The sequence below is a fragment of the Anolis sagrei genome, chromosome 6, assembly GCF_037176765.1.
Source record: "Anolis sagrei isolate rAnoSag1 chromosome 6, rAnoSag1.mat, whole genome shotgun sequence".
Classification (NCBI taxonomy): Eukaryota; Metazoa; Chordata; class Lepidosauria; order Squamata; family Dactyloidae; genus Anolis; species Anolis sagrei.
Window position 1 is genome coordinate 131080122 of NC_090026.1, and position 15118 is coordinate 131095239.

General features: G+C 42.6%; 1 protein-coding gene across 1 annotated transcript; it reads left to right on the top strand.

Annotated features, from left to right (window-relative positions):
- The first annotated feature begins 323 nt into the window (after positions 1-323).
- On the top strand, positions 324-14829 carry ELP6 (elongator acetyltransferase complex subunit 6). The gene is made up of 7 exons (XM_060782740.2): positions 324-444; positions 3844-3922; positions 6621-6691; positions 6904-7031; positions 9927-10119; positions 12609-12755; positions 14260-14829. The coding sequence occupies exons 1-7, from the start codon at positions 391-393 to the stop codon at positions 14386-14388; spliced, it is 801 nt and encodes a 266-aa protein (XP_060638723.2). The 5' UTR covers positions 324-390; the 3' UTR covers positions 14389-14829.
- The last annotated feature ends 289 nt before the right edge of the window (positions 14830-15118 follow it).

Below are 15118 nucleotides of genomic sequence, written 5' to 3' on the forward strand. Positions count from 1 at the left end.
CATTGGGAATATATCTGAAAATTCCCTTTTTAAAACCACGTCTCCTCCACTTCCTTCTACCCATATATGTATATTTTAAAACATAGCACGCACAGTTTTACTTTCAAAGCACCCTTCTCCCCATCATTTTCCTTTTGAATGTACTCAAACTTTTCCTCCTTGCATAATTTCTTACCCGCCCGCTTCTGCTTATTTATTTTTTTCTCGCGCCCTCCCGCACCGCTTCCAAACAGCCGGCAGGGGGCGAGCGACTCAAGCAAAGCCAATACGGGGAAGGGCTGGAGTGAGGAGTACGAAAAGCACGCATGCGCATTATTCTGGCACGCTTACCGCGTTCCGTCGCAGGGGGCTTTTCATCCCTCGTCGGGCGCCGTAGTTCTGAGAAGAATCATGTTTGTGGGGCTGAATGAGCTCCTGGGGGAGACGGCGGAGAAGCCGGAAGCGGTGAGGGACTCACACTCACAATACACCCTAATAAAGCCTAGTTGATAAGGCCTAGGAGGGGAAGTGTGGAGAAGGGGGTGCCCAGGCATGATGGGAGTTGTAGTTTCCCCTCATTGGAGGAGGAAATAAGCTAGGCCAGGCCCAGGCCGCCACTCAGTGTAACAAACATGGAAATACAATTCTGTTCCTGGCTTGGATGGGTCATTTCCTGATTCATTGCGAGGCCCTTATTTGGAAAGGAGTTGTAGTGCTCCAGAAACTTAGTTTTTGTGGCAGAAACTTCTTGGGATTGGTTGACACTCAATGATAATCATGGCCCAACTTGGGCCCTCCCTCCAGGTGTTTTGGACTCCAACGCCCACAATTCCTAACAGCCAGAATGGATGTCCAAAGAACTTCTAACTGTGCTAAGACACAAAAGAGACATGCACAAGAAGTGGGAAAAGGGAGAAATCACCAAAGAAGAATTCTTTTTTTCTTTTTTTGTGTGGTTAAAACTGTTTATTTTGATTATGGTACATAACAGAAAAGCAAACCATGGCAAATCAGATATAATCAGGTACCAATATTTTTGACGTGTACATGCTTATCTCTACCTTATTCAATCAGTTAATTTTGACGTTAAGTACAAATTATTATCATTTACATATCTTAATACACATAAACTTGCTATTTCTGGCTGTTTTCCACTGCTTTCAGTCAGAGCTTAGTATTAAAATTTTTTCATAACATTCAGGAAATCAGCACATGGCATTTTATACACATACCCCAGACCTTACACTCAACCCAAAACCCCCTATCCTGAACAAAATAAACCCTCATCCCCACACCCGTGCACCCTTCACCATGACTTCCCGCACCGAAACACTATGAAGCCTTTAAGCCTATTTATCTATCCTTATTCATGGTAAACCTAAATTCCTAATGGAGCTCCTCTATATTACTGACTCTCTATTCAGATATGCCATGGCCAACTTCCATTTTTCTACAAAGTCCTCATTACTCTTATTCCTCCTGTTATAAGTGAGTCTGGCCATTAGCATATATTCTCGCATTCTTTCCCTCCAATCCTTTTTGGTTAGACCTTTTTCCCCTTTCCAATCTTTGGCTAGGGTCAATCTTGCCGCTGCAAAGCTATATTGATATATTTCTTGGTCCTTTTGATTATTGTTTTCTACAGAGAGAAAACCAAAGAAGAATTCAAACAAATAGCCAACACCTGTAGGGAAAAGGTCCGCAAGGCTAAAGCATAAAATGAGCTCAGGCTTGCCAGGGACATTGAAAACAACAAAAAGGGATTCTTTTCTTATGTCAGTAGAAAAAGGAAAAACAAGGAGGCAATAGGGACTCTTCGAGGAGAAGATGGGGCAATGCTGACGGGATGATAGGGAAAAGGCAGAACTACTTAATGCCTTCTTTGCCTCGGTCTTCTCACAAAAAGAAGGTCATCTTCAACCTCAGCAAGACGGAGTGGATGAGGGATTGGAGGACATCCAACCCCAAATTGGGAAACAAGTCGTCCAGGAATACCTGGCTGTTCTAAATGAGTCCAAGTCCCCTTTCAGGGCCAGATCAACTACACCCAAGAGTATTGAAAGAACTAGCGGAAGTCATTTCGGAACCATTGGCAACCATCTTTGAGAGTTCTTGGAGAACGGGAGAAGTTCCAGCAGATTGGAGGAGGGCCAATGTGGTCCCAATCTTCAAGAAGGGAAAAAGGGTGACCCAAACAACTACCGTCTGGTCAGCCTCACGTCGATACCAGGCAAGATTCTGGAAAAGATTGTGAAGGAAGTGGTCTGCACACATTTAGAAACAAATGCAGTCATCGCTAATAGTCAACATGGATTTATCAAAAACAAGTCATGCCAGACTAATCTGATCCCTTTTTTCTATAGAGTTACAAGCTGGGTAAATGCGGGGAATGCCGTGGATGTGGCGTACCTGGATTTCAGTAATGCCTTCTTTGACCTTCTGGTAAACAACCTAGTCCAATGTGGGCGAGGCAAAACTACGGTGAGGTGGATCTGTAATTGGTTAAATGGACGAACCCAGAGGGTGATTCTCCCCAAGGCTTCCTCTTCATCCTGGAAAGAAGTGACGAGCGGAGTGCCATCAGCAAGGTTCTGTCTTGGGCCCAGTCCTGATCAGGACCTTTATTAATGACTTAGATGAAGGGCTTGATCATCAAGTTTGCAGACGACACCAAATTGGGAGGGAGAGCCAATACTCCAGAGGACAGGAGCAGGATTCAAAACGATCTTGACGATTAGAGAGATGATGGGCCAAAACTAACAAAATGAAGTTCAACAGTGACAAATGCAAGATACTCCACTTTGGCAGGAAAAACGAAGTGCAAAGATACAGAATGAGAGATGCCTGGCTTGACAGCAGTATGTGTGAAAAAGATCTTGGAGTCCTCGTGGACAACAAGTTAAACATGAGCCAACAATATGTTGCGGCAGCAAAAAAAGCCAATGGGATTTTGGCCTGCATCAATAGGAGCCTAGTGTCTAGATCTAGGGAAGTCATGCTACCCCTCTATTCTGCTTTGGTTAGACCACACCTGGAATATTGTGTCCAATTCTGGGCACCACAACTCAAGAGAGATATTGACTCTAAGCTGGAATGTGTCCAGAGGAGGGAGACTAAAATGATCAAGGGTCTGGAGAACAAGCCCTATGAGGAGCGGCTTAAGGAGCTGGGCATGTTTAGCCTGAAGAAGAGAAGGATGAGAGGAGATTTGATAGCCATGTATAAATACGTGAGAGGAAGCCACAGGGAGGAGGAGGGAGCAAGCTTGTTTTCTGCTTCCCTGGAGACTAGGACGCAATGGAACAATGGCTTCAAACTCCAAGAAAGGAGGTTCCATCTGAACATGAGGAAGAACATCCTGACTGTAAGAGCCGTTCAGCAGTGGAACTCTCTGCCCCGGAGTGTGGTGGAGGCTCCTTCTTTGGAAGCTTTTGAACAGAGGCTGGGTGGCCATCTGTCAAGGGTGATTTGAATGCAATATTCCTGCTTCTTGGCAGAATGGGGTTGGACTGGATGGCCCAGGAGGTCTCTTCCAACTCTTTGATTCTATGATTCTATACTCTTAAACAGAGCTAGAATTAACACTTGAGGGAAGAAAGAGATCAGACAGAAGATTTTTTTAATTCCCTCCGTTATGGGCTAGACCTCATATGCACACATGCAAATCTGCTTGTGTTTATATTGAGATATTCGCATGTGCACATATATGGCCCACCGAGATATAAGGAAGAGCTGCTTGATAGTGGAATATGCTGCCTAGGAGTCAAGTGGAATCTCCTTCTCATGGCAGAAGGGGGTGGACTAGGTGTCCCTTTTTGGGGACTCTTCCAAGTTTATAATTCTTTCCTTGCTTTTCTTTCCCAGGGCAAGCTGACTTTGCTGTGTGCAGCCAAGACAGATGCCAGCTTCCTGGTGCACCACTTCCTCTCCTTTTATTTGAAAGGTAGGCAGAGGAACAGGTCTGTGATTGATCATTTTATTTAATCCTGCTACGTGTCATGAAATTGACTCCATCATAGCGTATTCTTAGCAGTATGTGTTCGGAGGAGGTTTTCCTTTGGCCTTCTGAGGCTGAGAGAGTGTGACTTGCCTGGAGAGGCACACAATGGGATCCCAACACCAAGTAGGGATTTTTTGGTTTCCCGAAGCCTCAGTTAAACACTCAAATTTGGATGGCCATCTGTCAGGAGGGCTTGGACGGTATGTTCCCGCTTGGAAGAAAGGGGTTGGACTGGATGGCCCTTGGGGGTCTCTTCCAGCTCTAGGATTCTGTGATAGAGAGAGGGAGGGGGGAATAGATGTAGGATTGGACTGGATGACCCATGAGGGCTTCTTTCAACACTAGGATTCTATGGTAGATAGGAAGACTGATAGACAGACAGATACACATACACACACACATATATATATACATGGGTTTGGACTGGATGGCTATTGGGACCTCTTCCAACGGTAGGATTGTGTGGTAGATAGATAGATAGATAGATAGATAGATAGATAGATAGATAGATGCATGGATCGGTGGGTGGGTGGGTGAATGGATAGATGGATGGATAGATAGATGCATAAATGCATGGATGGGTAGATAGATAGATAGATAGATAGATAGATAGATAGATGCATAGGTGGGTGGGTGGATAGATGGATGGATGGATGGATGAACAGATAGATGCATAGGTAGGTAGGTAGGTAGGTAGGTAGATAGATAGATAGATAGATAGATGTTTAGATAGATAGATGCATAGATGGGTGGATAGATGGATGGATGGATGGATAGATGCATAGATAGATGCATAGATAGATAGATAGATAGATAGATAGATAGATAGATAGATGTGTAGATAGATAGATGCATAGATGGGTGGATAGATGGATGGATGGATGGATGGATGGATGGATGGATGGATAGATAGATGCATAGATAGATAGATGCATAGATAGATAGATGCATAGATAGGTGGGTAGATGGATGGATGGATAAAGAGAGAGAGAGAGAGAGAAATGCACAAATGGATGGATGGATGGATAGATGATAGATAGACAGATGTATAGATGGATTAATAGATAGATGTGTGGATAGATAAATGTATAGATAGATAGATGATAGATAGACCGAAAGACAGACAGACAAATGTACATACATGGGGTTGGACTGGATGGCCCTTGGGGATTTCTTCCATATAATGATAAGGAAAGAGGGGGGGGGGGTGGACTCAGGGCCATAGCCAGAAATACAAGAGGTTGAAACCTGCCTCTTAGCTCATGCTGAAGCCAAGAGCACAGCAGGGGGCAGAGCAGCCTTCAATAGCCTGCAGCTCTGCCCCTGTCAACCACCTCCACCAAGTCTGGCCTCCTTAATGAGAGCATTCAACACCCCCCCCTCCCAACTTGGTTGCTTCGCTACATTGGCTATTGCTGCAAGTAATGACAGTGTGAATAAATTGTCAATATTTGCTTGAGATAGTGCTTGCAGTTCTGGAGGTACCCTTAATTTTTTTTGCGTCTCATAGACTTAGCATGGGGATTTGGGTAACCAGTTAAAATTCATGAGTAAACCAGGTTGTTTTTTTAACCTGAGAAGTTCCTCCTCCCCCCCCCCCCCCCGGCTATGGGCCTGGTTGGACTGGATGGCCTTTGGGGTCTCTTCCAGCTCCAGGATTCTATGAACATCCATTTTCTTTCCCTGCATGACTCTTTCTATCCCACCTGAGAACCAACTTCCAGACTGCTTTTAAAAGTTAGAGTTTTGGGGAAAATATGCTGGATTTTCCACTCTGGAAGGCCCAGATCCTCCTGTTCATTACAAAGATTTTGCAGCTCCATATTGTGCTCCTTGCAGGTTCTGCACTTTGTAAAGTACATCTTGGGGGCTGCAAGGTCCTATTGCAGTGTTTCTCAACCTGGGGGTCGGGACCCCTAGGGGGGTCGCGAGTTGGGGGCCAGAGGGGTCGCTAAAGACAATTAGAAAACACAGTATTTTCTGTTGGTCGTGGGGGTTCAGTGTGGGAAGTTTGGCCCAATTCTATTATTGGTGGAGTTCAGAATGCTCTTTGATTATAGGTGAACTATAAATCCCAGCCACTACAACTCCCAAATGTCAAGTTCTATCTTCCCCAAACTGCACCAGTGTCCACATTTGGTCACACGGAGTATTCATGCCAAGTTTGGTCCAGATGCATCAGTGCTCTCTGGATGTAGGTAAACTATAACTCCAAAACCCAAGGTCAATACCCACCACGCTCTTCCAGAATTTGTTGTTCTTCATGGGAGCTCTGTGTCCCAAGTTTGGTTCTATTGCCTCATTGGTGGAGTTCAGAATGCTCTTTGATATTGTAGGTGAACTATAAATCCCAGTAACTACAACTCCCAAATGACAAAATCAATCCTCTCCTCAACCCCAGCAGTATTCAAATTTGGGCGTATCGAGTATTTGTGCCAAATGAATGAAAATACATCCTGCATATTGGATATTTACAAGATGATTCATAACAGGAGCAAAATTATAGTTGTGGAGTAGCAATGAAAATAAATTGATGTTTGGGGGTCACCACAACATAAGGAACTGTGTTAAGGGGTCACGGCATTAGGAAGGTTGAGAAACACTGTCCTATTGAAATGGGTGCCTTTGTCTTCTTTTTCAGGGGGTTGCAAAGTCTGCTTCGTGGCGATGGTGCAGTCCTTCAGCCACTACAACTTCGTGGCCCAAAAGCTGGTAAGCTGTGCGGATTCAAATTTTATATACGAACAATAACCTCTGCATCACATTTTTTTAGAGGTGTCTCTTTTATGATTTCTATGTAGCTGGAAGGCAGTTGCAAATGCAAGACAGTGGGAAAGCCCCCTTCTTAGCACACACGCAGAGAGCCTGATGCAGGATGGTTTGAGCAGAGAGAGATTATATTTATCATTTTTTTCTCTCTCCAGGGAGTCAGTCTGGCTGCAGCCAAAGAAAAGGGGCAGCTTGTGTTTTTAGAAGGGCTGAAGGCCTCAAACAGCATCTTGTTTGGCGACGGACAGCAGTCGGATGAAGCCAACCCATTCCAGTTCATCAGGTGAGTAACTGTGCAGGGGTTACTCATTGCCATTGGGTTCTATTTTGATAGCAGATCGCAAAATTACAATGCTTTGTTCTAGAACTTTGGTAGAATTCCAAATTCTTCTTTTTACAAAAACGTCAAGCTTCTCTACCAAATAATTCTGGGATATATGTTTTGACAAGGCCTTTCGCCTTCTCTGCCAAAGAGATCCCCTAGCATTCAGCCTTTGCAGTTGAAGTTTTGTCAAGCTGAATTACCGTATATCCTCAAATATAAACCAATCCAAATATAAGTCGAAGCGCCTAATTTTACCACAACAAACAGGGAAAATGGATTGACTCGAGTCTAAGCAGCAGCTACTGGTAAATTTCAAAATAAAAATCGAAACCAATCAAAACCACCTATCTATGCATCTATCTATGCATCTATCTATCTATCCATACATCTATCCATACATCTATCCATACATCTATCTATACATCTATCTATCTATCCACCCATCTATCCACCCATCTATGTATCCATCTATCTATCTATCTATCTATCTATCTATCTATCTATCTATCTATGCATCTATCTATCTCTCTAACCACCCATCTATCTATCTATCTATCTATCTATCTACCCACCTATCTATGCATCTATTTATCTATGCGTCTATCTATCTATCTATCTATCTATCTATCTATCTATCTATCTATCTATCTATACATCCATCTATCTATCTATCTACCCATCCATCCATAAACCCATCTATGCATCCACCTATCTATCCATCTATCTATCTATCTATCTATGCATCTATCTATCTCTCTATCTCTCTAACCATCCATCTACCCACCTATCTATGCATCTATTTATCTATGCATCTATCTATCTATCTATCTATCTATCTATTCATCCATCCATCCGTCCATCCATCTATCTATCTATCTATCTATCTACCCATCCATCCATAAACCCATCTATGCATCTATCTATCTATCCATCCATCCACCTATCTATGCATCTATCTATATCTATCTATCTATCTATCTATCTATCTATCTAACATTAATTGCTGCATCAGTAGGTTAAATGTTTTTGAATATTTACATAAAACTGTAATTTAAGATAAGGCTGCCCAACTCTGATTCAACCATTAGTCTTAACCTTTTTCAGTGTAAATGTGCTTACTCACCCTTTCCAATAATAATAAAGAGAGTAAAATAATTAATGTAATAATAATAATCTATATAAATAAAAATGTAATGTTATAACATAACTCAAAAGCCACTGGACAATTTGATACCAAATTTGGACACAAGACACCTATCAGGCCAACAAGTGCCCATCACTCATAAAAACACTGAAAAACAGTTTATGTGAACTGTTGTGTTCTGTTTCTTTGTCAGCATCTAATGACTGCCCATTGTAAGCCGTCCTGAGAAGGACAGGATACAAATGCTCTAAATAAATAAATAAAATAAATAAACTTTAAAAGACCCTTTTCTTTGGTAATGTAAACATGTTGTTTTCCACCAAGAGTTCATCAGTTAAGCATTTGTCTCTGGTCATCAATGTCAGCAGTTCTGCTTTGTTTGTGTTTTTAAATACATTACAACTGTACCCCCAATTTGCTTCTAACATGATAAGCAGTTCAGCAACTTTTAATTACAGTCCATGAATTTTTCTAGTTTTCTACGCTTCATTTCTTAGGATGGCATCTCCAAGTTAATATTTATTTATTTATTTATTTCTAGCATTTCTACCTCGTCCTTCTCAAACCCCCCCCCCCGGGGGGGGGGGGACGGGACTCAGGACGGCTTACACTCTCGGCAACAATTAGATGTCGCAGCATATAGACAAATGCAATAATATAACAACAATTTAAAACAATAGATGAGTGGTTCCCAACCTTTCTAATGCTGTGACCCCTAAATACAGTTCCTCATGTTTTGGTGACCCCCCCCCCAACCATGTTTTTGTTGCTACATCATAACTGTACTGTAATGAATTGTAATGTAAACATCTGATATGCAGGATGTATTTCCATTATTACAAATTGAACATAATTCAAGCATAGTGATTAATGATATGGACAATGGATGAAGGGATTGGAATTACTGCCAACCGATTCAGCTCTGACTTTTTGGAATTGCATTTGTGTGAATTATAGTTCACCAGGCACCAAAGAGCATTCTGAACTCCACCAACAATAGAATTGAACCAAACTTGGCGTACAGGACTTCCATGACCGAGGCCGGATGGCGCGTGGGGTGAGCGGGAAACGCCCCCTCCATGGCTGTGGCTGTTTGGCTCACACAGGAGCCGGCAGCCATTTTGGAGGGGGGCGGGGCCAACCGAGGCAACTTCGCGACCCCCGGAAAATGGCCCAGCGACCCCCTTGAGGGTCGCGACCCCCAGGTTGAGAACCGCTGCAATAGATCATACATTAAATTAAAAACAATTAAAAGCATTTTTGTCAACCATATAACCAATCCCGTCCAATTCTGTATCTAAAATGCTGTTATGCCTGTTATCCAAAAGCCTGGTCCCAGAACCATGATTTCAATATCTTCCTGAAAGACAGGAGGGATGAAGCCGACCTAATCTCACTAGGCAGCGAATTCCACAGGCGGGGGCCATCACCGAGAAGGCCCTGTCTCTTGTCCCCGCCAAACGCATTTGCAAAGCTGGCGGGACTGAGACCAGGGCCTTCCGGGATGATCTTAAACTGTGAGGGTGAGCGTAGAGGGAGATACATTCGGACAAGTAAGCTGGGCCAGAACCGTATATAGACCCCAGTCATACATCTTTCATAAAGTTCCATTCAAACTACATGTAATATATTCACGACATTTACAGAAGGAATGGCAACTGTTGAGTTTTCCAGTTGCTTTCAGAGGTAACTGGGGTCTTTCTTTTCAGCGGAGACGGCTCCAACCTGAGAGCCCTGCATGACTGCATCCGGGCAGCCCTGATCCCCGGGGCCGGAGACTCCTGGGGCCCCCCTGTGCTGATGGTGGATGACCTGGGCGTCCTGCTCAGCCTGGATGTGAGGCTGACCCACATCCTGGACTTCATCCACTACTGCAGAGTCACCATAAATACCCAGCTAAAGGTATTTGTAATTTGCATCAGCCCCTCCTGCCAGAAACAGGGGCTCTGCAATCCATGTCAGCATTGAGGCCAAACATCAACACTATTGGGTGGCCTGCGAAGGGCAGATTTGAGTTCACAGACCAAACTGGAGGATTAATGCAGTGCAAAGATATAGAAGTGTCTATGAACAAGGGCAAGCGAAGGAGAAGGAGTTAACCTACTTCTTAAACAGCTTGCTCATGCTATTTGTCAGCCCTCCATATTTTCTGGGTCTAGGGACACAGGTCCCTTGTGAAAGTTAAAAACATAAATAAATACTAGGTTGCTGTGAGTTTTCCGGGCTGTCTGGTATTTTCCAGAAGCATTCTCTCCTGACGTTTCGCCCACATCTATGGCAGGCATCCTCAGAGGTTGAGGAATCTGTTGGAAACTAGGCAAGTAGGATTTTATATATCTGTGAAATTTATTTATTTATTTACTTACCGTATTTATATTCCACCCTTCTCACCCCGCAGGGGACTCGGCGGATTACAATGTACATATTCATGGCAGACATTCAATGCCGTAGACACACAACATATATAGATGGACACACAGAGGCTATTTAACATTCCAGCTTTTTCATGAGGGTATCCTGGCCACCAGGGGAGCTGTCGCTTCACCGTCCATTTGTGACACTGATGAAATACTTCCTCATTCTTTGCATGCTTGCTGGAGATTTTTACCACATAAGCAGTACCTAATAGACTTGGGCGATCCAGTTCGTTAATTTCGTAATTCGTTATTGATTTGTATTTAAATTAGCTTACGATCCAATATCGAGCCATGCAGGAATAGTGTAAGGAGTCATTAAGAATCAAAACAATTTTTTCCAATTTTCGTAATTATTTCGTAATTATTTCATAATTATTTCGTAATTATTTTCGTATGTCTGGTGCAAGTTTTACAATCTCGCATTTACCCCACTTCCAGTTCCTTTGCTCTGCTGCTTCCCTCCTCTTTCTTATATTGTATTATTATAATACTATTATATTATATTATATTATATTATATTATTATATTATATATTATATTACAATATTATAATTCTATTATATTATAATTGTATATTATATTATAATATAATATATAATATATTATAATATAATATAATAAATTATTATATTATATTATATTATATATATTATATTATTATAATAATATATAATATAATAATATAATATAATATACAACAATATAATATAATAATATAATAATAATATAATAGAAGTTCCCCCTGTCCCATTTGGAGGTTTTTTTAGCATATTGCGCAATCGCGTCCACCATTAATGAATCGATTCGTAATTTACAAAATTTCGGAAATTTCGAAATTTTGAAATCTTAAATTTCGGAAGTCCTCAGAATTTCGAAATGCTAGCGCACCCTAGAAACGAAACGAGTTTAGAACCAATTTTTTTCTTGATCGCCCAAGCCTAGTACCTAAATTTCCTTCTTGACAGATGCAACTGTCTTTCGGGCTGCAAAGGTCGACAGTAAGCTACACAAATTGGTCGGAAGCTCACTCTGACCCAGGCTGGCCTCGAACTCATGACCTTTTAGTCAGCAGTGGTCTTAATGCAGCCGACTCCCAGCCGGCTGTGTCACAGTCCAGTGAAATGATGTCCAGGGTGGGAGAAAGAATGCTTGTCTGTCTGAGGCAAATATTAATGTTGCAATTGATCAGCTTGATTCCCCCTGCCTGGGGGAATCAAGCTAACACCTCCTTTTGAATCCCCTTTGAAAGGCACCGCCTTGATGTCATCTGTTACACAACGTTTTAATAGATGACAGCAGGAGGATTTCGGTTTTATGCAATTTCTGAGAAAGTGCTGCTGATGAAACATATTTATATTGTGCTGTTACTCCAAGGCTGCTTATGCATCGAAAGAGCAGCCATTGCAAATGTGCCAAAAAGTCAGCATTAAACTGTGATCCATATTAAAGATTTTTTACACAACCACAAAATGCTCACAAGAACAAAAGGACCTCACCTGGGATGCCATCTCCAGTTCTGGGCACAAAAAGGAGACATTGGATCAAGCTGCGGCTTGTCCAGAGAAGGGCAAGGATGGAGACAGGGAGTCTGACAAAGACGGGAAGAAGGAAGTGTGTTCAGTGTGTTAAGCTTCAAAAAATGAAGATGGAGACACTTAGTTTTGGACTTAGGGTTTCTTTGGTCAGGTTTCTCCAGAATGGGGTTACCATTGCCTTCCTCTGAGAGAGATATGCTCCAAGTGATGTGCTCTAAGGTCGCCAAATGAGTTTCCATAGTTGATGAGGGTTGAAACTCTGGGATCCTGATGCTTCTCTTGTTGATATCTTCCTGTGGCAACCCCAAGGAAACCTGTCACTGGGGTTTTTGTTGGGTTTTTTTGTTCAGAAAAGGGTTCACGGGAGTTGCAAACTAAAAATAATGTGAATATCTTGACGTGGCCTCAGTTTCTAATCCTGTTATATTTTCCTCCTCAGGGGAACGTGGTGGTGATGGTCCGCAGCAGCGAGGACTCAGAAGACGAGGAGAACGAGCGGCTGGCAAAGTCCCTCCAGCACCAGAGCCACCGCATCCTGTGGGCAAAGGGCCTGGCCACCGGCTTCTGCAAGGAGGTCCATGGGGAGGTGAGTTCCTCTTTCTCATGGCTCAAAAAGGCATCCATTCAAAGTATTTGACAGCTTTATAGTTATAGATGGGGACAGGAATGAGGTCCTTCTGGCAGCTGCAATCAGCCCATATATCAGCATGGGCAAACTTCAGCCCTCCAGGTGTTTTGGACTTCAACGGTTAGGAATTGTGGGAGTTGAAGTCCAGAACACCTGAAGGGCCCAGGTTTGCCCATGCCTGTACTATTATATATCGCTGGTATTTCTACCCCGTTTCTTCTCAACCCCCAAAGGGAGACTCAGGGCGGCTTACATTTGGCAGCAATTCGATGCCACTACATGTAACAAAGCAATATAATAAATAGAAGGAGATGGTAATAAATCAGCATTAGCAAGGCTTGCTTAACAACTTGATTTTCTTTTTTGTGAAGCACAGCTGATTCCCCCCCCCCCCAAAAAAAAAGGTTCAAAACTCATTTTGGATGTAGAGTGTGCTGGTGGTTCGATTCTAAAGTCAATTCCAATTTTCACAGAAAAAAATGTTCAAAACTTTTCTAAACTTCCGAGACTTCTAAATCCTTCCTTAATTGTTTGAAAGTGTTATTTCCTGTTTCATTGGGTGGTCTTTACTTTGAAAGTAGTTCTACTCCAGAAGCAGTGGGGGGGTGGGTGGGCAGGGAAGCAAAGGGAGGAAATTCATCCACTCTGGTTTAAAATGGCTTGAGCCGAGGCCAGGGACAAGAAGCAGGGAAATGCTGAATAATTTCCGACTCACTTACTGCTTCGTAACAGAAATGGCGGAAAAGCTTTTGAAGGGCAAGGAGACTTCCGGTTTCCTTAAAAACTTGAAATTGCTTCAAAAAGCAAATCTTTCCGAATTTATTCCAAATTATGAAGATTCCGACCAAACCTAACCATGCCTAATAAATACTGCAAATAAATAAATAAACTTTCCACATGTTTTTATAATGGGAAATCATTTTATAACCAAGGAACAGAAATTGTGTTATATAGTGTTATATAAAATACACATATTAAAACATATTTGTACAAAATACATATATTAAAATAGAACAAAGAGTAAATTATAGTCCTAGAGACTAGGACTCAATGGAGCAATGGGTTCAAATGGCAGGGAAGGAGATTCTACCTGAACATTAGGAAAAACTTCCTGACTAGACGCGGAGAAGGCCTTTGACAATTTAAACTGGGACTTTAAAAAAATCTTAATGAGGAAAATGGATCTAGGCTTCCAATTTACCAATGCAATTGAGGAAATTTATAAAAATCAGGAGGAAGAAGTGTTCAGCCGTGGAACTTTCTGCCTTTGAGTGAGGTGGAAGCTCCTTCCTTGGAGGCTATTAAACAGAGGCTGGATGGCTATCTGTCAGGGGTGCTTTGATTGTGCTTTCAGTGCATAGCAAAAGGATTGGGCTAGAAGGCTCTTGGGGTCCTTTCCAACTCTATGATTCTACTGAACACAAGACGTGCGTTTAGAATTCTTCTTCCTTTCTTGCTGCAGTTGACCATCATCCAGCGGGGCTCTTGGGAGACGGGAGCCGAGAGCGACCTCCTCCGTGTCTATCAGTACAAGATCCAAGACAAGAATGTCTCCTTCTTCGCCAGGGGGATGTCGGCAGCCGTGCTGTGACTGCAGGGAGGACAATGCCATGGGAGAAGAATGCGTGCAGCATCCAGAGAAATGAAGAAGGAGAGCAACAATGGCGGCAGGAGAGGGATGGCGCAAGAACAATGGCAGTGTCTTCATTTCGGTTCTATCCTGGGCCTCATTCAAACCTTCTGACCTTCTGTTCTGAATCCAATCCTGTGGATTGCTTCGTCTTGGCCCTGAGAGGGTGAATCTAGGCAAGAACTACGGCCTAGTGTACAGAAGCCCAAAGTGTACAGAATCCTGTTTTCCCATAGTAGATCTGACACTCTCCATGGTAGACTTTCTCTCCTCTTCCCAATGGAGCAGAGCATAGCGGGTGAGCAAGACTCCTCTGATCTGTCATACTTGAGAATTATTAGATTGAGTCTTTGATAGGAATATTTCTGCTGTTCTAATAAATAATGGTCCTGTTTGAAAATATCTTGAATCTTCCTCTCCTGATGCAGATGTTTATCTTCAGGTAACAAACCATTGTTGTTCAAGGTTTGACTTGAAAGAGCACGGTCTTTGTATTGTGTCCAATTCTGTGTCCAATTTATACTGTGTCCAATTCTGGGCACCACAATTCAAGAGAGATATTGACAAGCTGGAATGTGTCCAGAGGAGGGCGATTAAAATGATCAAGGGTCTGGAGAACAAGCCCTATGAGAAGCGGCTTAAGGAGCTGGGCATGTTTAGCCTGAAGAAGAGAAGGCTGAGAGGAGATATG

Coding starts and splice junctions, on each gene's coding strand:
- ELP6 (XM_060782740.2), top strand. CDS start 391: ATGTTTGTGGGGCTGAATGAGCTCCTGGGGGAGACGGCGGAGAAGCCG. Junction 3,923..6,620: donor CCTCTCCTTTTATTTGAAAG/GTAGGCAGAGGA, acceptor CTTCTTTTTCAG/GGGGTTGCAAAGTCTGCTTC. Junction 12,756..14,259: donor GCAAGGAGGTCCATGGGGAG/GTGAGTTCCTCT, acceptor TTCTTGCTGCAG/TTGACCATCATCCAGCGGGG.